This window comes from Perca fluviatilis, chromosome 3, assembly GCF_010015445.1.
Source record: "Perca fluviatilis chromosome 3, GENO_Pfluv_1.0, whole genome shotgun sequence".
Lineage (NCBI taxonomy): Eukaryota > Metazoa > Chordata > Actinopteri > Perciformes > Percidae > Perca > Perca fluviatilis.
In genome coordinates, this window is record NC_053114.1 from 5,734,406 (window position 1) to 5,759,718 (window position 25,313).

The 25,313-nt window shown below is 40.1% G+C and overlaps 1 protein-coding gene across 1 annotated transcript in view; it reads left to right on the forward strand.

Annotated features, from left to right (window-relative positions):
- The window catches only part of LOC120556426 (tryptophan 5-hydroxylase 1-like), a 24,960-nt gene extending 1,116 nt beyond the window's left edge, over positions 1 to 23,844 (forward strand). The window contains exons 3-12 of the mRNA XM_039796036.1: positions 6,478 to 6,624; positions 6,792 to 6,975; positions 8,775 to 8,875; positions 8,976 to 9,043; positions 10,829 to 11,025; positions 12,697 to 12,832; positions 12,988 to 13,114; positions 18,583 to 18,678; positions 20,275 to 20,408; positions 20,775 to 23,844. Coding sequence (XP_039651970.1) covers positions 6,478 to 6,624; positions 6,792 to 6,975; positions 8,775 to 8,875; positions 8,976 to 9,043; positions 10,829 to 11,025; positions 12,697 to 12,832; positions 12,988 to 13,114; positions 18,583 to 18,678; positions 20,275 to 20,408; positions 20,775 to 20,949 — 1,365 coding nt within the window. The 3' untranslated portion in view covers positions 20,950 to 23,844. The remainder of the gene's footprint in view (positions 1 to 6,477; positions 6,625 to 6,791; positions 6,976 to 8,774; positions 8,876 to 8,975; positions 9,044 to 10,828; positions 11,026 to 12,696; positions 12,833 to 12,987; positions 13,115 to 18,582; positions 18,679 to 20,274; positions 20,409 to 20,774) is intronic.
- The last annotated feature ends 1,469 nt before the right edge of the window (positions 23,845 to 25,313 follow it).

Sequence of the window (25,313 nt, forward strand, 5' to 3'; positions counted from 1 at the left end):
TGGAGATTCTGATTTTAACTAAATGAGAATCACAAAGTCTGGAACATAATGTGAGCACTGTCTGTCTGAACAGATAGGGGCTACAAGGTCACCCTCAAACTATCTCTAGTTTTCCCATACCAGTTTGAGATGTAACTGGGGGGTGAAAGTCGTACAGGGAGGAGGAGGCAAAATGGCTCCGAGATGTCTCTTGTGTTTTTCCTGATTGTCTTCATGTGTATCAGATTGCCTGTAAGAACTGTAGCGTCATAATAAGCCAAGCCACTCTGAAGATGCATATAAGCCTAGTGTTCTGTTCACTCATTTGAGGGACTGACTCCACACTGGGCTGCTGTGCCTTTTGTGAAATCATGTTGCTCCTATATTTGCAAATATATATTTTTAATAAAATACAAAAAACTAAACTTGGTTTAGTTTCAACTGTCTTATTTGTTTCACTTTACTCAACTCTCAAAACTTTACCCCTTCTGCAAAGGAAACTTCCACTACATCGTCATATCAACTGCCGCAATAAACACATTGCGATATGTCGCAGCTTTTCGCCACTCAGAGACACTCATTCTGTTTTCAGTGCTGCCTTTTATATTCAATTAAATGTTCAATTTGATCAATGAAAGAACGTTGGAAACGATTTCCTTTCATTTGTTTTAAATTCATCAAGCAGTTTGTTTTATTTTAGCAGAATACTGAAAACATCAGAATTGCGTACACTTCAATATCTGTTGATTTATGCATGTAATATCGCGATTTTCCACGAAGTTATCGCATGGCATATTTTCTAATTTGCAAGCATGTTTGACAAAGTGAAACAATAAACTTAAATCAACAAACGACAACAAACTAAAATCACACTGAGTCAGCTCTTTTTGTAGTCAAAGATAATGTCGACATGTTAAAAGGTATTGTTTATAGTTGGGTTTTTTTTATCATTGAAAAGGAAGAAAAAGAGGTCTTTGGGGGAATATCAGTAATGCTCTTTTTCGTCTCAATGGCTGTGTTTGATTGACAGCAGCTGGCAGGTGTTGTGTCGAAGACTGTTCCCCAGTCAAACCCAAAGCTTATCCGTACCATAACTATGGATGGGGGCGCTACGCAATTCAACAGGAGGGAAACACCATTTGATGGGGGAGCAGACTTCGACACAACACCGGTGTTGCACTATAAGGAAAGCGAGATCGAGTAAAGCTGTCTTTAACCCTTGTGTTGTCTTGCCTTCGACCATGCAACGTTTGGTTTTTCTGGTTCTATAATTTAAAACTATTTGGCCTTCTTTTTTGACACTTTTGTTGCTTTTCCTGAAGTTTTTGACACTTTTTCTGACGTTTTTCTCAGTTTTTTTCGATTGTTTTCATTATTTTTTCTGCGCTTTTTATTGTTTTTTTTTCCCCCAACATTTTTGTCATTTTTTTCAACGTTGTTTCAGTTATTTTTTTTCAAATGCTATAAAATTGAATTAAACACCCAAATTCAATGAAAGTAGTGAACTGATCATTTATTTTACTTGTGAAGCGCGTTGTATGGAACCATCCACGTTATTAATTTTTTTTGACAATTTGCTTGAAAGAAACCCAAATTTTAGGGTGGCCTCTAGCTCACCCAGTAAGAGCGTTTGACCCATGTTGGCTGAGTCCTGTAGCGGTGCGCAGTTCGAGTCTGACCTGCTACCCTTTGCTTCGTGTCATTCCCCATCTCTCTCCCCCTTTAAAGGGAAAAAAATAATCTTAAAAAAAGAAACCCAAATTTCTGACTTTTTGAAAATGGGTCAAATTTTACCCGAGGACAACAGGAGGGTTAAATGGGGTCTTGTTTGTAGTGTTCACGAGAATAGTCTATATGAATGCCCACCTCTTGCGGTATTCACGACCTTCGAAGTATAGAGAGTGTTTGCTGATGTTTTCAGAAATGGCAGAGCATGACAAATTAATATATTGTGCTTTAGTTAGTTTTTCTTTGTGAATGAGGAAAATGTTGATGCATCCAACAGCCTCAACTTTTTCCTCTCATTTCCTGCGTGCTATACCCACTGGGTCAGATTTCTTTGAAATGAAGTCAGTTACTGAAAGCAAATTAGTAACGTAACCTATTGGGTTACAAAGAATATGTAATCTAATCTCAATACTTCTGGATTACTTTTGAATAACATCAAAATCAAACATTGAAAATATAGCATTTTATAATAAAAAAATTGGGACGCCAGTGTTGTAGTCAAGACCAAGTCATCACCAAGACCAAAATGTATCGAGACAGGACCAAGACTTTGAGGGGTTGAGACCGAGTCAAGACCAAGACTTTGAGGGGTTGAGACCGAGTCAAGACCAAAACCAAGGCAGGGCAAGACCGAGTCAAGACCAGACCAGTGCCGGCAGACTGAGCTTCTTCTACTGACTCCGAGATTCACTTTCTTGGGAGTGTGCATGTTAAGGGGGCGGGGACAGGGGGGTTAACAGTAACACATTTCAAATTAGAAATGAGTCAAGTTATGGACCTTTTTCACAGCAGACAATTTGACTTGTCCTAGTAGGAAAAGCACAGCTGAAATTGATAACCTTAAAGATGGCTTAATTTCATCAAGTGTCCCAGTAAGCTATTTCAGTGAGTCAGCATGCACAATACCAGGGCCTCTCCTAAGTGGAATGCAGCCATCAGTAATGGGTTTGAACACACCTGTGCTTTTCCTACTATGACATGTCAACATGTCTGCCGTGAAAATTGTCAAGTCAAGTGGGTTTTATGGTCATTTCAACCATATACACTGTATATAGTGAGACGAAACAACGTTTCACCAAGGGTCAAGTGGTGCTACATTTAAAATATATAAAAACGACATTTGAATAAAAACGACATTTGAACAGGCTACATTTAGTGCACACACATTAAAGATACATAAAGTGCAATTACTACTTAAAGTAGAGCATTTAAGACAGACAAGGGACAAGACAGACAACAGACAACAAAAGACAGGGCATAAGTAGACTTCTATCAGAGCACTGATTGTTCACAGTGAGGTGGATGTAGAATATATAGAATTATATAATTTAGCAGCAGAGAAAAAGTGCAGGAGTGCATTTTCAGTTCAGTGTGAAAAATTTGCATAATGTTCTGTTGTTCAACAGTCTGACTACTTGAGGGATGAAGCTCTTCCCATATTGGTTGCATTTGAAGCAGGAAGTTCTACATCCAATTACAGTAATGATGTTAACACATAAAGTCAGACAATGCAGAGGCAATTTAGTGAGATCTCTGCAGTTGTGGTCTTGACCGGTCTTGAAATAAAATCCAGAGTTCTCTTCATCAGAGCCCGAGACCGAGACAGAGTAAAAATGTGGTCGATTCCGAGACCAAGACCTTCATTAATTGGTCTTAAGACCAAGTCTTGAGTGCTACAATACTGTTTGATGCAGCCACAAACATTTGAGGTCCACAAATATTCTTTTTTTTTCTCTTTAAAACATCTCAAAACATTTCCAATGCAGATAAAATGCATTTTGCATATTCAGCATTTACATTTGTCATATCAAACTACCCTTACAAAAACAGTTCAGGCACAGACTGCAGGGGTACTTTGGAGGACTGCAGGGGGTACGTGACATGTTTTGCAAAATGTTTTTCAGTTACAAGGCTGTAGTTCTACTGTCTTTTTTGTCTCTTTTTTTCAAAGATTCTTTTCTGTTTTAGTTTTTTTTGAGTTTTTATCACTTTTTTCGAAGTTTGTCGCTTATTTGAATTTAACTTTTGTCGCCCTAGTGTTGCCTTCCTTCTTTCTACTGTGTTTTTTTTTCGAAGTTTGTATTACTATTTTCGACCTATTATTGCCTTACTTCCTTCTTTCTACCGTCTTTTTCCAAGTTTCCAACTTTTTTTTTCATCAGCATTTAAATGTTTTCCAGGTACAAGTCTGTTGTTTAGTAAATCTGACATCGCTGTATTGTTCCTATATATTGTAATAAAAAAAACTTTGGAGGACTTTGCTCTTGTAAAGCAAGAGGAGCACTCACTCAAAATGTTCGTCGTGAATATGTGAATGTGAATAAAAACTCAATCATCCATAAATCATCATTAAAAATCTAAAAAACATATTATTTAAATCACCATTACCAAAACTGGTAACCTGTGAGGAGTAACTTGGTATGAAACAAAGAATTTGTCATATTTAGAAGTCGTAATCAAAAATGTAATCTTGTCATCCTAGAAAATGTACAGTACCTATGATCTAACAACACATTTTTTCAAATGTAATCTGGGTTTATTATAGTTACTTATTTTTTGGTAATCACATTATGTAACTATGTTACTATATTACTACCCAATACTTCCCACTCGCTATTTCTTAGTCTCTGTGGCTTCTCCATATGTACTGTTAACGTTAAAGGGGTGATAGAATGATTGTATAGGGTATTTCACACTGTTCCTTATGGTCTCCTAATGGGGTATGTAACACTGGTTGGGCTGAAAATGGCCTGGTTGATATTGTATTGGCTCTTATGCATCCCTGTGTTTTGGCCCTATTTGTAACAAGAGCTTTTCTTCCAAATATGGTATGCTCATGAATATTTAGATGAGCTGATTGGTTGAGGGAATCCCCATACACACACATTAGAGACGCGCGCTGATTGGTTGAGCGAATCCCCAATACACACACATTAGAGAAGCGACAGAATCTCATATTCCAGACACTGCAATGTTTCATTACCAAATTCACTTCTGAGACTTTTTTATGCGAGAAATCAACTATATAAAGCTCAAATATGGGCCGTTTTACGAAAATTGATGGCTAATGGAAAAAGGTACACTCGAGATGACAATGTGGGCTGTGTGCAAACTGAGGTTTTAAAGAGAACAACAAATTTATGAAATACATGTTTTACAATAAAGACTGAATGGAAATAGATTAATTAAAACATCTCATTTAGCAGGATCAAACAAGCTACATCCCACAACATACCTGCCAAGCAAACGCTCCCGGTTCTCTCGGGTTTCTCCTGTGTTTTAAGGCCGTCCCCCAGCACAGTCCCGTTTCGTTGTTTCTCCCAGGAAACTTGCCTGGCCCTCAAACTTGAATATAAATAATCGTCAAACATGGATCCAGGGTGCGATTTGCCGGGTGGGGTTGCATGGGATTTCCCTCTTTCTGGTCTACATATCCCTGCTGCTGCTGAATTATTTTTTATCCCCGGTGGAGAGAAAATGTACCCCCCCTCGAAGTTATCATCTACTTCACCAATAGACTTTATATACCTAAAATAGAAGTATTTTAAAACTAAGTAAAGCGCTGTAACGTGAACAGTCTATAGTGCCATAGAATGATAAAATCAGAGTGGCAGTTGGTATATGCGTTTAGCGGCTACAGAGCTGGTAGCCAGGACGCTGGCTCCCAGCGGCAGTTGTTTAGCCACCATTAGGTGACTGTGAGCCGGGTACAGGCACCGCCAGATGACGATCCTTTCAGGGGCCGTGGTAGTGGAGTTTAGCCAGAAAGACGGAGCGTCATGCGTCTTGAATGCGCTGTATTTTGTGTATTATGTTTTATGTTGACACCACGTTGAGTTATTTAATTTTGAAATTATTTTCCATTGAATGTTGAAGTTCATAAATAAGTGTTTTGGCATGGCTGGCCGAGAGGTACTATATCCATGGTATTGGAAATGGGATTTAATTCTTGCATGTTTTGTTTTGTTCTGCATGATCAAAAAACATCCCCACCCCCTGTGCTTTCTTCACAAATGGCACCCTGCAAAGATCTATAAGTTTTGGATGTTTGTCTGACATGAGCCATGTTGCCAGATCGTCTATGAAACACAATCTACACACACAACCCACACACTAGGTACAGTTTTAACCCAGCTGTCAATGCACCGACTCAAGGGACGTGTGCTCAGCCGCCCTCTGCCCAGCCAGACGGGCCAGCTAACTGACTTAACGTAGCTGTTAGCTCAGCTGCTTTCAAAATGGCGGGGCAGGACGCAAGATTACGAATCCCACTATGGCCACGCCAAGACCCGCCCTACGAAGCAGCTCGATTGGTTGGGGTTAGGCATTTCACCTTGAGTGGTTAAGGTTAAGATAGCCGATTGGTCAGGGGATAGGACCTGTACAAATGGGGTTACGTTACCTTGCGTTCTCATGGACGCCTGGCCAATAAATGCTATTGAAGGGCGGGTCTTGGCGTGGCCCTGACAGCCCGGACAGCGTCCGCCTAAAACTTTTTTTAATACACCCGCAAATTAAAGCAGAGTTGGACTAAACAGTTTCCATTAATGTTTTACAAGTCACCAGGATAGTGACCGAAATTGCATGAAACAACAAGCCTGCAACACAAATTGTGAATCAAAATCGAACATCTAACGTTAATAATATGCATTTGTTCTGTATCACAGTGTTAAACTGCAGTGTTTCTGTGATAAGGTTATGTTTTGTCATATTTCAAATGAAATAAATCAAAAAATCTGGTCATTTCCTTGTTTATACTCTTCTTTAAAGGTTACATTCAGTAAATGTGATGAGAACCTGGAAAACAGGAGCGTCTCCGCTGGAAGGCCCACCAGCTCAGAGAAAAGGGTTGCGACTATCATTTTCTCCCTGAAAAATGAAGTCGGTGGTCTCGTCAAAGCACTCAGGCTTTTCCAGGTAGGAGTTTTACAATATATCCAGTTTTAAAAGCATGCTCTGTCATCTTTAAATTCAAATTGCTGAATCTTTTCTGTTGAAATGATCATCTCCGGAAGCGTTTGATCCAGATTGGATTTTTCCCACGTTTTGTTCATCTTGTCTGTTATGTATGTATGTATGTGCAGGAAAAACACGTCAACCTTATTCATATTGAGTCCCGCAAGTCCCAACGAAGGAATTCAGACTTTGAGATCTTTGTGGATTGTGACACTGACCATGAACAGCTCAAGGAGCTGACTCAGCTGCTGAGGAAGCATACTGATATTGTTGAGATTACTCCATGTGAGGACTCCACTTTACCTGATGATGGTAGGCCATATAACTTTTGACTGAACTGATTTACAATAAGAGTAGTTATCTATTCATGCCTAAAACTTATATAGCACCAACATTAATAGTGTATAGGGCTGGGTAGCCAATTCAATACCTTTTAGGCACCGCCTAGTCTATATCGACGACATCCCACTTCCGGGATTGCGCCGGTGCTGCCGGAAATTCCGTCGGATGTCCGTCACCTTCCGCTTCCTTTGTGTTAGCATTCTAAATTCAAATTCTAATTCTGGTTGATTTATGAGGACTAATGGGTAACTGCTCCTCAGATCTCTGCAGGGTAAATCTAGACAGCTAGCTAGACTATCTGTCCAATCTGAGTTTTCTCTTGCACGATTAAAACAACTTTTGAACGTACACATGTTCCACCAAAACAAGTTCCTTCCCGAGGCTATTTTGCAGCGGCACCATTGCTCCGTTCGGCGCTTAGCACCCCCCAAGACGATTGTGATTGTTTTAAAGAAATGCCAATAAATCAGAGCACGTTTTTCTCCCATCCCGGAATGCTGTGTGGACTAGCCAGACCCTTCTCCGCAGCGCTGTGGAGGAAGGTCTGGCAATACTTTTTAAGCACTGACCGAATTGTCTCCTTAATATCGAGTATTGAAAAAAATACCTCGTCATTCAATACCCAATTTCAATACCTAAGTAGTAAATCTCATCAGCGTCAGTGGGCCAATAAGCATGCAGCATGCTTCTACCAAGATCTAATGTCTGTGATTGGCTGTCTAACGTTATACGTCATAGAGACACGCAGGAAAAAACTCTACGTTACGCATAGACACGGGGCTCACCTAGTAAGAGCTGAAAAATAAGCAAAAGATTTGTGCCGTAATGTTATTTCTGTTTTATAAAATTGATATCCAAAAAAAGTATTGTTTTGGCTTTTACACTTGTTCACACTCCTGCCAAAGTCCAATCAGACGCTCCCCCATGTTCCCAGATCCAGGTTAAAAAATAAAGTTTCAGTTTAAATTTTATTTGTAAGGGACAATGTGCAATTAAAACATAAATGTGACCATTTGATGCATTGCACCAGAGTTAGCCTTAGGCAAATTTTCATCTGCAGTCCCAAGGTGGCCGAGGCCTTTTTGGTGGCTGCTCCAAATCTTTAGATCTTTACTGATTCAAATATAAGAATTGCTTGGACCGCTGAAACTCTCCAGTCCTTGCTTAACCCTCGTGTGGTCCTCGGGTCAAATTTGACCCATTAAAGAATTATTCTTTATCAGAAAAGTGGGTTTCTTTCAACCAAATTTTCAGGAAAATAACGCGGATTGTTCCACACGATGCTCTTCACAAGTAAAATAAATTATCAGCCCACTACTTTCTTTACATTTTGATGTTTTATTCAATTTTATAGCATTCAAAAACATGTTTTTATGAAAGAACGTTGAAAAAAGTGACAAAATTTTTCGCAAAAGCTTCAAAAACGTGTGTGTGTGTGTGTGTTGGGGGTGGAAACCACAAAAAGGTCAAAAGGCACAGAAAAAAATTGACAAACGTTGGGGGGGGGGGAGCAACAAAAGTTTTGAAAAAGTTTTTAAATTTTGACCCAGAAAATCTAAAAGTTGCACAGTCGACGGGAAGACAACACAAGGGTTAAGACCCACTTCTATTTGTTGGCTTTCAATTCCTGTTGAGTTTTGACACCTTGACCTCTTCGACTGTTGGTTATTTGATATATTTTTTTTTTTTTTTAAGCATTTTGGTCAACTAGAGTTGTTTTTAAATGTGCTATATAATTAAATTTGAACTTGAACTGAATTGTATTTCAGATATGGCCAGTGTGCCCTGGTTCCCTAAGAAGATCTCTGATTTGGATCTGTCTTCCAACAGGGTTCTGATGTACGGCTCTGAATTAGATGCCGATCATCCGGTATGTACAGTAGGTTACAGAGTACCTCTGATACTTTCTTCACTTTTATAATAAGGAAAGTGTGAAAACGTAAACTGAGATTGTGAGTGTGTTTTTGCAGGGATTTCAAGACAACATTTACCGTAAAAGAAGAAAATATTTTGCTGATTTGGCTATGAGCTACAAAATGTAAGTTCCATTGTTTCTCGGACTGCGAATGCAAATTGTTTCATTTCTGCTTTGATGCATGAAATTGGTTTTGGTGACATTTCCATAATGTAAGGATAAACCCCTTTTGATGTGCAATCTCATCTTGGGGTAGGTCATGAACAATAACAATCAATAAAGGCAAAATATCAAATATCAAAACACACTTAAGCAAACAGGTTCCCCTACAACCCCATCTACTACATCTCTATTATATATGCATCATCTACACAAAACTGACTAAATGAATTAGGAACTGCCAGTGAAAAAAAAACATTTTAATAGTATTGTGAAATATAACATATAAGCTATTAAAAGGAAGAGAGAAAAAAATCTGGATAACAAAGCATAAAGATCAAATTTTGAAATATTTGGGTAATCAAGCAAATAAGTATTGAAAAATAAGAAAGATTTGTGTGATTTTTCAAATTTATTCCCATTTGAAGTTGCTTTTCATGTAAAGGCTTGTCCTTAGAAATCAGACCCAACAAAGAAAGGGTGTTGAGTGTGTATGGAATGAAATTATGTTTTAAATATAAAGAATAGTTGCATAAATGTATTTCAAAACAAAAAGTAACCCATGAAAATGTCTCAGCATAACATTAAAGTCTTGTCTGGATCAATGAAAGTAGGCCTAAACATTTACATTATTACATCAGTGCCGGATTTAAAGAAATACAAACAAAGCAGAACATGATTTTTTTTTAATAACAATGTTTTTATTCATTTTCATTCAAATACAATTTGAATGAAATTCATATCTGTCAAATGGCATCCAGATTTTCTCATACACCCACAATTTGCCTCACAATACAGTATATATGTCACTCTCTCCATGGACATACATTGCACCATATTCTCAATCAAAGCACCAATTGGGCGCCTCCATTTTCTTCCAAATGAGAGCTATAGTCCTTTTTGCCTGCTGATAGCAAAATCCATAAGTTTATATTCTTGGGGTTTCAGATTTAGATTTGTTGGATACAGGTGCAACAAAATCATCTTAGAGTCAAGTGGAATGTTCACAGATAAGATGAACATAGTTTTATTGATCACCTCCCTCATTTTGTCAAGGTCCGGTATATTACGGTTGTATTTAATACATTTATCAATAGTTGTGCATCAGCCAATTATTTTGGAGTAGCTTTAAATTAGTTTGCTGTTTTTAAAGCCGAACATTATTAGCCCCTATATCAGAATGTTACCTTGTGTAGCCAGACCATGATACTCCAGTGCTGTGGAGATCTGGCAATGCGTGACTTACAGTTAGGGGTAAAGAGTGCTGGACCTCAGTTAAAAGGTTGCCCTGGCTACGGCCCTGATTGTAAACTACATTTAAAGGATGAAGATGTGTTTTTAAAGATGCTTACCTATATTACTGTAATCAGCGATCGGAAAAAAATATCTGTGAGACAATGCGTTTTTTTTACAATGCGTGTGTTCAGGGGACAGACAGCTCGCGGATAGTGAGGAGATGTTTGCTAAATGTGACAAAAAATATTGTAGCCTAAAAAACGTGTAACATCGCTTAGAGAACCTTTAATCTAACCCACTTCAATTAAAGAAACACTTTGTTGACAGTTATGAAGTTAAGAGTTAAACCAAAGTAATGCTTGTTGGGATACACCAATGCCGTACCATTACACCGTATTTATTAATTCGCGACATTGCTACATTGTTTCCCCCATGTTTTTATTTGATCTCTCAAAGTTGTATAATATATTGTTATCTTGACGTCAATGAGCTAACTAACTCTTTGCCGGTCAGTGGCGATCCTATTCTCCGTATCGACTTCACAACTGAGGAGGTGCGTACCTGGGGCGTGGTGTTCAGGGAGCTCAACAAGCTGTACCCCAGCCACGCCTGCAGGGAGTATCTGAACAACCTCCCTCTGCTGACCAAACACTGTAACTACAGCCAGGACAACATCCCCCAGCTGGAGGACGTCTCACACTTCCTCAAGGGTAAAGCATGATTTACGCTCGGCCGTGGCTTGGTAGCGTTGCATTCCCCCCCCCCGACTCATTTCTTGGTTCTCCTTCTCCATAAACAACATGAAATCTAGGAGCGGGTTAACTTTTCCTGCTACAGATTTCCCACCGTGGTCAGAAAGCACAGGGGAGACACTTTGTTTCTCCCACTATGCCTCTAGAGTTGCTACTCGCTCCAGAACTAATCACCGTCACTCGCTCACTCGCTCACAAACACACTCCCTACTCGTATGCTGTGTTCCAGGCAACCCATAACTTATGTTTTCACAACCTTCTGCCCGTGAAAGTGCCCTGGAATGGCAGTCAAACCCGTAACTTATGGTGCATTCTTTTTGTCCACCGAAGTCGATCTACGAGTCGTTTTCCGGAGTTACAACACGGAAGTTGCAAAAAGAACGCCCCCGAGGTCGTATTTAAGACTCGTCAAGTCGTCTGAACTCAGAGGACCCCGAGCTCACTTTCAAAGATGGCTACGTCGTGCATCACACGTAGTAAACATTGTGGTTTTCTACAATTTTAAGCACTTTTGTCTTTGTTGTAACCAAATGAAGAAGTCATACACATAGCACTGTATACTGCTACCTATAGGCATGTCACTACAGTCTTATTATGAGTTAAATACCGCCTAATTAGTTATTTTGTAGCTTGTGCAGCTGAAATTGGCTAGAGACGCTCGGTTGCTATATGACAACAATGGCTTTAAGCCGAGTCTTGAGCAGAAAGCAGAGCAGTAGCCTAACGTTAACGTTAATCAAAACGTAATTTTCATGTATCAAACTGTGAAATATATTTGTGTAATATGTCAATAACTGGGTGAATAGAATCCTAAATGTTACTAAAAATGTTACAAAAATCCATCTTTTCTCCGACTCGTAGTATTGTGTGACAAAAAGAATGCAACAACCCGCGGTTATTCGTTTTTCGACACAAATGTGACGTCACGCTCGAGCTACTAGTCGCGATTACAAGACAAAAAGAACGCACCATTACTACTCGTGAACTCGAACCAGATCGTTGTACTCCCAGTTACAGTTTTTGACGTCACACACACATAAACAACAATGGCGACCCCTGTTGATGCTTTACAGACGCCAGTGATTAACGGTGAGAAATATAAATAACTAGACATTAATAGGCAACGTAAAGTGATTCCGCACATTGTAATCAAAACAATACACATACGATTGTGTACTACTACAGGTTATGTTTATTAAATGAAGCCCAAAAAACGTTGCCGACTACAAATCGCTAGTATCAGCTAGCGCTAGGTAACGTCAGCGTTAGGTAGCCGCTAGCTAACGTTAATGTTACGTTGCCTAACCTAAACCCTGCCAACGGCACAATGTTTAGCTAGCCAATCATCGAATCATTACTCATGATTATTATTTTGCTGTGAAATTGCAGTAAAGTTGAAAAGAAAATGCTACTTAGCAAAATGCTTCACTACTCCCATCGAAAAGAATTTAACAAAAGCTGCCCCAGGCTGCTAAAACTCGCTCTGTCTGCCTAAAGTTACCTTTTGTGACAAAAACGGGAAACCAAAGTAAAGTAAAACAGGCCTGTGTGTGTGTGTGTGTGTGTTTGTTTGTGTGTTTGTGTGTGTGTGTGTGTGTGTTATTATTGTGTGTGTGTGTGTGTGTGAAGAGCGCTCAGGCTTCATCATTCGGCCAGTAGCAGGGTACCTCTCCCCCAGAGACTTTCTAGCGGGTCTGGCCTTCAGAGTATTCCACTGCACTCAGTATGTCCGCCACAGCTCCGAGCCTTTGTATACACCTGAACCGTGAGTATACACACACACACACACACACACACACACACACACACACACACACACACACACACACACACACACACACACACACACAGACTTTCATTTAATAGTAATAGTGAAGCAATATACCTGCGTTTTCCTTCTGAAATGTGTGTTTGATGCAGAGACACATGCCATGAGCTGCTGGGACACGTTCCTCTGCTTGCTGAGCCCAGCTTCGCCCAGTTCTCTCAAGAAATTGGTTTAGCATCGCTGGGAGCTTCAGATGATGCTGTACAGAAACTGGCCACGGTGAGAAAACACACACACACACACACACACACACTCAAAACCAAAGAGGCGACCAAAACTAAAAAGGGTGAATATTTTTATTGTAAACTTTATTTTTGTGGTGTCGATATGAACTTCTGTGTTAAGATTAGGTGCTGTAACAATTAAGTACAGTGTAGTGCTAAAACAAAACCAGCATAACATGATTTGGCTGCTGAACAGCAGAGACCAGTTCATGTTCATATTGACTGCTTGGGTGTCTCCTAGGTGTCTTTTTAGCCCCACATCCCTTATGCGGCAGGCCCATATGAAATCTGTGCCTGCAGGATGCCAACAACACCTCTGCAGAGTTTAAACGATTTTAAATTGTTCTTTGTAATCCTAAAATTCCATTAAATTTCGCAGATTTTCATTCTGGGTCAGCGCTGAAACCTAAAAAAGAATCTGCAGATTCCTTTTGGGTCTGCTTAAAAGATACAAGCAAGATTTGTTTGTCAAAGTTCACCAAAGTTAAACTTTGACCACTCTAGTGAATCCACTGATTACTTCAGTCCAGTGAAATGTTGCCATTTTAAATGTTGATGTGACCAGGCCTAAAAGGTATAATATGCAGTCTTTTCCACAAAAAAACAATGTATAGACTATAATATAAAATACCTCTCAATTGTCACTTATGACCACTAGAAGTGTGTGGTGGTGTCTGTATCTGCAGAGGGCCTGCCCTCTGCCTGTATGTTCTCTTTTCTTCTGATTTTGGTGAGTGCGGGACGTTTGTGGGCGACAGCAAAAAGTCTTTGGGCCTCACGTAGGTGGTGTAACCCCCAGCCAATGACAGTGTGCAGCCCGCTCTCATTTCCAACTGCCGCAGCTAACCCAGTACTACACACAGTCTATGTTTTCAATAGGTATATTCGTAGAATTCGTTTAGATAGAAATCACTTATTTTGCTTTACCTAGACTTTCAGTGTGGGAGCTATTCATTGTTTTGTTATTGATGGAGCTATTCATTGTGTTGTTATATTTAATAGTTATTTATTTATTTAACTTATGTTTTGCCTGAATCATACTGCTACATAAGCTTGTTGATATCATTAGTATTTTATTTTGGTTATTTTAAGAATCTGTTAGTGCTTTTGTTTTGAAAGTACCAAGCAGCCTTAAACGTACGGTATACTAGCCGCATCCAAGGTGGCGCACGCCATCGTGATGTCAAAATGACGTAATATCCTGCCGGCGCGCCCGGATTTATGGCGAGCGAGCAGAGGTTGCGCAAGTCTCTCTTGTGAACTTAAGATGAGTTCTTTTATGGTGAATGAAAGGCTTGATCCGACCAAGTAGGTCATCGCATCAAATCTTAGCATTGACGTCAATGCTGCTGCCAGTTCTGCCGTTGTTTACCTTTTTCTTCTTCTTCTAGTCCGTAGAAAGAGCAAAGTCGGTAGCCTTTGCTCATTAGCGCCACCGCTGTTCAGGAGAAGACGGCAGCTAGTGTCGGGAACACCACGCGGGTATGAATAGTTAGGGCGATTTCATGATGTCACATATACACGTGCCAGCTGGGTTGCGGTTACTGTAAAACACGCTTTAGCCACAGGTGAAGTCTACATATTTGGGTGTTCAGGTATGTAGGAGGTAGACACTGGGGAGGGCTGATGTTGTTTTTTTTACCAGAGCCTAGATACGCCATTGTTCCTTTGTTTGGAATGTTTGTTTGCCGAGAACTGGATAAATAAACCTCAAAAAAATGCCATCTCTGCCTGGACGATGAACGTTTTTAACCTCTGCGTAAGATTCCTCCTTCGGTGCCTCAGTGGCTGTTTGACTTTGAGTTTTTAGTTTGTTTTGTTCAATCTGAGGACAAATCGCCATACACAAGTAAAAAAAAAAAAAAACGCCCTTGAAGTGGATTTTTGTTTATGGACTTTGTGGAAGTTTTGGATTGCTCACGAGGAAAAGACAACTACTGGAGTATCGTGGAGAGTCAGCGGCCTTCGGACAACGCTTAAAGCCACGCAACAGCATCAGTATGTGAAAAGATGAACTCAGGATGCTGTATTGGAAAACGGCTTTACTATTGGAGTACCTGAGTCACTGTTTCACTGCATATTGGTGAACACTGGGACTTTAAAGAAAGGAATGTTGTACTTTGGATGACGCGAACAGCCAGATTGCGCAATACCTCAACAGAGCCGCATGCATTCATAAAATCTCCGACGTGAAGGGAAGGCATGAAATGAAAAATGTTTCCCTGTGTTTTCTGAAATACTGCAAATGAAGTGCGGACATTAAACGAGTCCTAAGAGGTCCAAGTTAAGGAGATAATGTCACTGCATCAAAGGCCGTGAGTGAAACAGCGTCTGCACGCTCTGAAAAGCGGATTGTCGAGCTCACAGTGAAAGGCTGGGCATTTTATGTGAAAACGTGTCAAGAAAGGTCTTTAAAATGCAAACAAGCCAAGAGGTACATGAAACAAGTGCATGATTTGATGGAATCCCCTGACAATGTGAAATGTGTGCAATCTCAGCTGGTGAAATTCCTCAAATGTCACGAGGAAGCTAATGACACGCATGAATCCATGTTAAATCTGAATTTACCAGAGGATGAAGTTGAAAGACAAAAGAAATATTTTCATGAAAAAAGAACCGTGTTTTGTGACTTCACTGAAGAGGTGAAGAGTTGGTGTGCGGATGCTGGCCAGTGGCCACCCATATGTGGAATTAAAGGACAATGATGTTGAACCTCCTGATAACCAAAGTGTGGCTTCTGAGGATATTAAACCTGAGGACAGTGCTTCAAACATTTCACGTGTGACAGAGATTCATTCCAGGCCACACTCTCAGTAATCCAGATTATCGTCCACCTCATCTGCAAGAATTAAAAGAGAGGCTAATAAGGCAGCACATGAGGAGCGCATGGCTGCATTAAACAAGAAACATTCATTGGAAGCCAAAGAGGAGGAACTAAGACGGGAAAAGGAAAAGTTGGCTCTGGAAACAAAACTGGCTGCAGCCAATGCAAAACTTCATGTGCTGGAAAAGAACTCAAAGTCTGGTTCTAAAGTGTCTGATGGAATGAACTCATATTTTAAAAAGAGCAGTGCCCAAAGAACAAGTGGATTAAATCCTAATGCTGATTATTTTGTACCAGAAAGGGTTGATAAAAGTAATGTCAAAAGCCAATCTCACCCTGGGACACAAGCAGTGGCTGTGAGGCCTAAACAAGCTGCAGTAACACAAACTGACATCAGACCAGTAACCAGAAATACCCAAGCACAAATGACACAAGTGGTTTATGATGCTCAACATGGACCTGATGTGAACCAAGCAAGCAATAATAACAGCCAGAGTGACATTGTAAACCTCGTGCAACGACAGAATGACATCACTGCACTTTTGGTTCAGCGAAATTTGGCAACTTCCCTGCCAGGCAGAAATATTCCTGTGTTTGATGGTGACCCTCTTGAGTTTCAGTCCTTTATTCGAGCTTTTGAAAATGGTGTGGAAGGAAAAGCCAGCAACTTTAGTGACTGTTTGCACTACCTGGAGCAGTACACTAGGGGTCAGCCAAGAGACCTTGTAAAGAGTTGTCAGCAATTACCCTCTGGTCAGGGATACCAAAGAGCTAAATCCCTTCTTGCTGAACATTTTGGGAATGAACACAAAGTTGCTTGTGCTTACATGGACAAAATCCTTCAATGGTCCCCCATTCAAGCAGACGATGTTAATGCACTGCAATCATTTTCTCTTTTTCTTCAAGGTTGCTCCACCTTGACACAGCAAATCAGCTACATGAATGAGTTGAACATGCCATCTAACCTCAGAAACACTGTAATGGAATTTCCTTATAAGTTAAAGGAGTTTGTGTTGTTGTTGTGTAGGAATTTCACCCGTCTAGCGTTGAGATCATATATCGCAATCAACTCTCTCGCACCACGCAATTCAAATTACGTATTACAGCTACGGTAGCCTTCAAGCTTCAAAAAGCCGGTCTCTTGCTCTTTTCAATATCCTTTTTCTGTTTCTGGGCGAAGAAGAAGACTCCTGTTCCTGAAACTTTGATTTTGAATACGTGCATGAGGCGGAGTGGCAATCGGCAGAGTCAGGAATTTTCCCGCTGGGCCGGTAGTGTTTCGAGGCTGCTCCGGCCACTGCCCATTGGTCAAGTTAACCTTTACAGTGGGCCAGGGGCGTAGCACAACATTCTGGACCCTGTAGAAAGGCATTTTCTATGGGCCCCTCCCCGCATCCACAGCTATTCATTCTAGCATCTTTTTGGGCCCTCCTCACATAAGGGCCCTGGTACTCAGTCCCCTTTTACCCCTCAGTCCGACGCCCCTGCGCAGCAGCCTCTTATTTCCGAACATTCATCTCTCCCCCGCCCCCCGAGCGCCGGTTGACAAAATTTCCCGGTAGATTTTTTTTGTCCCTCTCCGCCGCAGAATGTATTAAGATAATGTGCGGTCCTCCATGTTTCCTTCTTCAAAGTTGCCGGGGCCGGGAAGCTACAATACCCATTAGCAGCATTAGCAGCAACTGTGAGTTTATCATGTGACGGTCAGTCAGCATAGCAATGGAAAGTGCTTTGCATTTATGAAGTAGCGGTGTAGCAGGTGGGATACTATAAACCACCCTTAAAACAATAGAACACAAGAACAGTGATTAAATTGAGAGCAGATGATCAAGTTTGTCAAATACGCATTTGTATTTTGTATATACATACATATATATTAACACATCCTTACCATATGCGCACACACATAACTTGTTTAGTGCAGGGATCTTCAACAGGGGGTCCGGGGCCCCTAGGGGGTTCTCAGAGTTGCTGCAGGCCACCAAAGTATTGTTTGATATTTCTTTGAAAGTTTTTTTTTTTTTAATTAGAATATGCCTGAAAATAGACATTACCGTGAATCCAACATATTATTAGCAAAGATAAATCAGCCTATTCGTAAAAAACAAACAATAATTTAATTTACACAATATTAACGCTGTAATCTACATCAAGATTTATTTTTATTGCTATCTATATTTCTTTATTTGTTCACTTATTTTGGTCCTTTCAGTATTATTAATGTTTTAATTATTGTTTTCACTTCTGCCATTTGTTCATGATGTTGTAAGTGTTGGATGGTCATGTACCAAAACAATAAAAAATGTTTAAAAAAAAAGAAATGTACACAATATTGATATTTTCGCTCTAGTTAAGCTTAAGGATACACGGTGCCTTTCACAGGTATGTTTCACATTAAAACATGATGTATAAATATAAATACTGATCCATCCATTTTCAGCTATCCAGCCCAGTTTAATATGCAACTAAATCTTTATACAATATAAGTAGTAGGGTGTCCCTGCTCCGTCTCTCTTTCAGTTATGGGGTCCTTGGCCTAAAATACTTTGAAGACCCCTGGTTTATTGACATCTTTTACTTACATTCTAAGACTGTGTATGACTAGGATGATGTCAAAATGACAACCTGTTTTGTTCTAGTGTTATTTCTTCACAGTGGAGTTTGGTCTATGTAAGCAGGATGGCAGGCTCAGGGCCTATGGAGCTGGACTCCTCTCCTCCATCAGTGAACTCCAGGTAACACGTCACCTGTTGTCTAACTTTAAACAGGGCTTACAGGTTCGTCTGCTGCACTTTCTCTATACTGTGAATTTCCATATGAGTAACTGATAGTAGTCCTGCTCAGGTTTTCTTACATATGCTTCAAAAAATGCAAAGATTTCAAAGAAAGTTTGCTGAAGATGTGGCCTTTTTGGATCATAACTTCTGGACCGAGAAACACTTTCTTTTCATATTATAGTTCCTTCGTTACCACAAAGCCATTGATTGTAAATATAGCAACAGTATTTGAACATTTGATTTATTTTTCCTAATAATAATTTAAATGAATGAACTAATACTGACCTAACCAATCAAATCCATATTACATCAGCTAATCTAAAGCAATAGGTGTTCAGAGGAAATGCTTAGCTAGCTTTTACTACCAGCGAAGTGAATTTTGAGTGGAAAGTGTAAGGAATTATGTCTAAAATAAGGCCCTAAGGCCTGTCAAATCTGACTCCCAATTTATTAATTCCCACGTCTTCTTTCATCGGACTTAAGTTTGCCAGAACACAAGGATTAATCTGAGACGAAGAGTTCAGTTAAGCAAGTTTACTGAAAGTCCAGCATTTAGGTTTACAAAACACAATTGTGGTTTCACAAAATGAAAAAGTTTCAAAGTCTCCGTCAAATTATGAAACCCGTCTAGCCCAAAATCCACATCTCTTATCCTCTGGGCTGGAAGGCGTTCCTCTCCTCCCTCCGGGCAGATGTTTCCAGCTCTTTAGACACACACCCTCCGCGTGCTCAAAAGCTCATACATGCTTAAAAGGAAGAAAAACCTGACATCCTTGGATTCATACATTTAAACAAAATGATATGTTACACACAGAGGCACACATACCTATAGCCACACGCACACACAGTTTTGTTTTACTAACAGTGTGGCCAATGATCTAACCATTCCTTATAAGGCCTGTCTATTGCAACTTATTCTGAGCTGCAGGATGAGAACACACAAACAAAAGTCTTCCCCAAGTCTATACATGGTGCAAGGAATACATCTTTAGTACTGAAATAACACATCTAGTTTATAAAAATATTTCTACAAAAGACAAAACACTTGACATTTCTCCTATTCTGTGTGCGTGCTAATCCACGTTACTGTAACCTTGCTGTAGCCTTCTCATGTAGTCAACTAATACTATGTTACATGACCAACCAGGTTTAAGGCAGGGTTGGTAACTATTTCCAATAAACACTTTTTTTATATATTGTTTCAAATAGTCTTTACACCCCGGCAGCAACAAATAACTTATGGGCTCTGAAAAGATCCGTCATCTGTAGCTGCTGTAATCCTGTAAAAAACGCCCACCAATCAGAGCCTTGCGTTCCGCTTGGAAAGATCCAATAAAATGCCTCCTTGCCCTGCTGTGCGTACTCTACCCCTCCCATGTATGAGCCTGAGCTCAATGCGTAAACAGAGAAAACACATTTACAAATTGAAAAATATGGAATAATTAAATGCAAAACTGTGAACAAAAACCCCATACACAGGCTTGATTTAATTATAAAGTGGCTATGCAGCATTATCTCAGTAAAGGTCTACAATATCTCTCTCTCTTCTATTAGCATGCTTTGTCTGGCAAGGCCAATATCCTTCCGTTTGACCCCGTGGTGACCTGTAACCAGGAGTGCAAAATAACTACGTTCCAAGACGTTTACTTTGTTTCCGAGAGCTTTGAGGAAGCCAAGAACAAAATGAGGTCAGTAGAAATAAGTGCATTGCCCAAAAAGAAAAGTGAACCATTTCTTTACCAACAGCAAATTGTTTTTTAGTCTCCATGTTGTGACAGTTGGCATACCCAAGCATCTAGGAGGTAACTCACAGTGTGATTTTTATGTTCATGTATTTAGTTCAATTAAAATTCGGTGTATTTCAAAGTCCTCCCTTTGTTGGGGATTTACACTGTAGCGATGGATCCTGGAATTTTACTTTTCATTTTGAGATAATGTTTTTGAATTGAAATGACTATAAACAAAACACTGGTTGGATGATTTAGCTACAATGCTACAGCGATGTAGAAGGTTGAACTAGGCTGTGGCTATAACTGACTTTGCTGTGTCTGCAGGGAGTTTGCAAAGACCATTTGGCGTCCATTCACGGTACGCTACGACCCGTACACCCAGAGCGTGGACGTCCTGAAGGACACCAACAGCATCAATGACATGGTGAAAGACATCCGGCATGAGCTGGACATTGTAGAAGACGCCCTGAACCGACTCAACAAAGACCTGAGAGTCTGAGGGTCAGAAGAGGCTAGCTGGGGTTGAAAGGTTTGGGTGGGGACCAGTGGGTTGGGGCTGGGTATACATACCTAGGTGGGAGATTAGATGGTGATGGGGGGTTGGTGAGAATGGGTTTCACGAAACTAGGATACTGACCTTAATCCAAGAGGGATAGTTAGACTAAGCTGTAGTGATTCGATTATCTTGAGTAAAGTTATAATCATACAGCTCTCAGTGCCTCCTTCATGGGACAGGCCTGTAAGCTGCAGAGTGCACTTGGCCTCAAGTTAGCCTTACGCTCTCAAATCGCGTTTTTCTGTACTTACACTTGCTATTTTGAGTACATAGTGTGGTTACGCTGACGAAGTATGGCCAAATGCAGCGCACTATAAGTAACCGAATGCGGCACTTGAAACGGTGAAAACATTCAGTGTGGAATGCTGGACACTAGGGCTGTTGGAACAAATACCGAAATTCGAATATAATTCGAATAGTAAAAAAAAACAATACTATTCGAATGCTAAAATTACTATTTGAATGTGACTTTTTTTTATAAATATGTCAGCTAACTTTAGCTAATCTCCCTCTTCTCACCTTGGCCTACCCGCATGTGTCACTCATGTCACGTCTTATGAAAAATAACTTAGCGGGAGTGAGAAACACAAGGCATTGTGAGGTCTAAGGTAAGTACAACATTGCGGAGCTAACTTTACATACAGAGTAACGTTAGTACATGGGGAGTGACAGGCTGCGGCTGGAAATCGTAACGAGGACGGGAAATAGTTTTAACATGACTTTGAAATCGACCTCCACCGAGCCAAAGTTCTTATGTTGACATTAGTTAGCTCATTCTTGTTTTCTAACTGCGTCGCAAGGTTTAGTAACATTAGCTTAGCTGGGAGCTTCATGGAGAAAGCTAAAGTTTATGTTAGCTGCCCTACAGCTGTCAGAGTTACTTCGACTTCATAGATTACAGTCTAATAGCTGTATTCTCAGTAATGTGACAATCTGCAAGAAACAGGTTGCTTATAAATCACTAAAATAGTAGTGACAGCACCGTTTGGCTTGGTTATTAATGCAGTTAGCATCGTTTGTTACTTACCTAGTTTATGACAAATCGTTTCGGCTGTCATCATTGTGCAACCGACCACCGTTAGCTTTAACAACAGAGCCGCTTCACTACACTTGTTAGATAATGTTTCATTACAGAGTTCTCTGTTGATTTGTGTTTGTCGCTGGAAAATTAACGTAAACAAAGTTGCGTGCAGGTCCCCTCAAGGCCAGGCTAATGTTAGAAGTCCCTCTAGTGGACAGAATGTGTAACAACAACCACATGCTTGTAGTGGCATTGACAATGCATAAGCCTGAGTATATTATTTAACAGGCTGCAATTGAGCATTAAATATTTGAATATTATTAGAATATAAAAAAATATCAAATGGAATTGATTGTATTAAATGTATTATAGAGGAAGATTGACAGCTTACTGGACACTACTCTCGATCACTGGTCTACATAGCAACAGCTATGGGACCACCAATGTATTTTCAATATGTGACGGGCGAGGAAGGTGCAGTGGTTGTGATTTGAAACAGAGAAAACCGAACTTTACAAAGTTTTATCATTGATTTTTATTTTTTTTTATTACAACGTCATCATTTTACAACTCAAATCCATACACAATACAGGTTGCAAAAAAACATTTTGATTCAGCCTATCCCTCTACCCTTATCCCTTACCCCTTACACTACCCCCATCCCTCCCTCCACCTTCTTCCTTATGCCCCCAGCTCCCCTCCTTCCCTCCACCAACCACCATAATGATAATATCCACTCAAGGATATCATTCTTATCTAGTTAGAAGATCTTTTAACTTAGATATCAAATCTGTCAACATTGAAATCGTATCTGGTTGTGCATCATTGACTTGTGCTGAAGATAGTTCCAGGTAAGAAATGTCCAAAAAAAACTCCAAGTCAGTGAGTACTTGAAATATCATATGAGGAGGGTTCCAACGTTGGAATATAATCATCTTGGCTGCAGTCAAGCCTGTTAGCCAGAGTTTGCGAGGTTTTTATACAAATGTAATTTATACATTGTTGTGTGCCAATGAGGCAGTAATGCTCCACCTGGCTGCAATTTACCATTAAAAAAGAATGTGGAGAATAATTTCCAGTAAGTGCATAACAGCCGTGTTGAGACAACCCTACCCTGTCAAATGTTACTCACTACAAGTGAGTACATAGTGAACACAGTGTACTGCATGTAAATGTACTCACAGAAGTATCCAAATTGAGACACACTTTGGTGTGGCAAGAAGGTTCAATGTTCAATGTTCAATTTATTTATAAAGCACATATTAATACAACAAAAGTTGACCACAGTGCTGTACAAAAAATACAATAAAACAATCTTCAAGACAATTAAATTCCACTAGTAAATACTACTAAAATCCTATCACATCATTAACACAGCACTCATAGATAGAGGTTGGGACGGTATTTGGGGGGAGCTATGCTAAAACCTTGATAAAGTCACTAATCTCCACGTATTTATGGAATAAAAAAAAAATCTAACAAAGTCCATCATTTAAGGGAATTACAGCCGGTCGATCCATAGTGTAAGTGTAACAAGTAATGTGAGTGCATAATTCTCTGATTGATTTCTATGGTCAAATATGACCATAACAATGCAGGAAATGTGGAGTGATAATGTCTTGCCTAAATGGGTAACTACAGTAGTTACTGTTGTAATTTATGTGATAGAATTTGAATAAATGTATAATAAAGTTAAAAATAATAAATTAACATCAAAATCCTAATTTTGTTGCCACAATGTAGAAGTTAATGTCTAATGCTAAGCCAATTGACACTGTAAAGATGGATCCTGGTATTAAATGTTTCTGCTGACCGCTGCTGATTTGTTTGTCTTCTCTCTATTAATGGAGCACTATGGGGTGTTGCTGACCGCAATGGATTACAATTCCTTTGTTAAATATAATATAGATATGGACTAGGCTTTATGTAGTGGATACCAATCCAATAAAAATAGAAGAAAAGAAAGTTGTGCTCGGAAGCAACCCACGCATGCGGCACAAATAGTCTGCTGTGTACCCTGAAGAAGGCCATTTGTGCCGCTACGTGTGGGTTGCTGCCCAGTTCTATTTTTAATGTACTAAGATTCCGATATGAAATAAATTTAAATTTTTTGCAAGAAGAGTGCCTTAAAAACAGAGCTGCAAGTGGCCTCTTTGAAAAAGGCTGCCTTTGTCCGTTTCTCCCAAGGCCCTGCGCCCTAAATTAAGTGTTTTGTGTCTGCTTGATCCTTAATTTCAGTGTCATGTTTTAGTTTATTCGATAAATTATCATTTGATATGTATAAAATTACATAGACCTGTCCATTTACAGTATACAGTATATACAGGTCTGGGTCCACATAGCATTTGGGGATTGGGAGGAAAACGTGCTCTGGTTTCATGTCATTTCTTTAAACCAATCAGAATCGTCATGGGCGGAGCTAAGCTGTGCAGAGAGCTGCTGCAAAATAGTTGTGCGAGAGAAAACTCAGATTGGACAGATAGTCCAGCTATCTGTCTGGATTTACCCTGCAGAGATCTGAGGAGCAGTTAACAATAGTCTTTAAAATTCCAACACAAAGAAAGCGGAAGGAAACGGAAAATACATGCATCCGGCGGAATTTCCTGCGGCACCGGAGCAATCCCTGAAGTGTAACGTCAAGGATATAGACCAGGCTGATGGTGACGTCTAGAAGTCAGAGAGACTAAATCCGTTCAGATTCCAGATCATTTACACTCTGTTGTTTGTTAACATCAGCAACAGATCGCATGTAGAGCATTTTAACAACTACTCTGACAGCTTAGAAGCTGATATATATGGGTCTGCTAACATTTTAATGAATCAGAATCGGACCTAACAGGATGTGATTGTTTCTGTGACTTCCTGTTCAGCCTGAAGCCAAACTGTCCGACTTGATCGTGGATTTTTGTCACCGCCCACTGCTGCTGCTGCCACCGCCTGCTCCCGTCCCTTTTACAGGCGAGACGCAGCTCATCTCGAACGAGCCTAGTGTTTCAGGCAGAGGAGCTACAGCAATTGGGCAGCGTGAGAAAAATAATGTTTTTTGAACATCAAAACATGTAAACCCATTGTAGTAGACCCCAAGAGTACAAATATGACACAGAAAACGAGTAAAATAGGTGGCTCTTTTAAGCACAAGTGTGACCGTGTGTGAGAGTTCAAAGGACAGAGTGGAGAAAAACAGGAGGATGCGCACACACAGGTTTCCAAGCTGGGTGATACAAGCCCCTAGTTTGTGCACCCTCACATCAACATAGAGTCCAGAATGGATCCACAAGTCACGAGG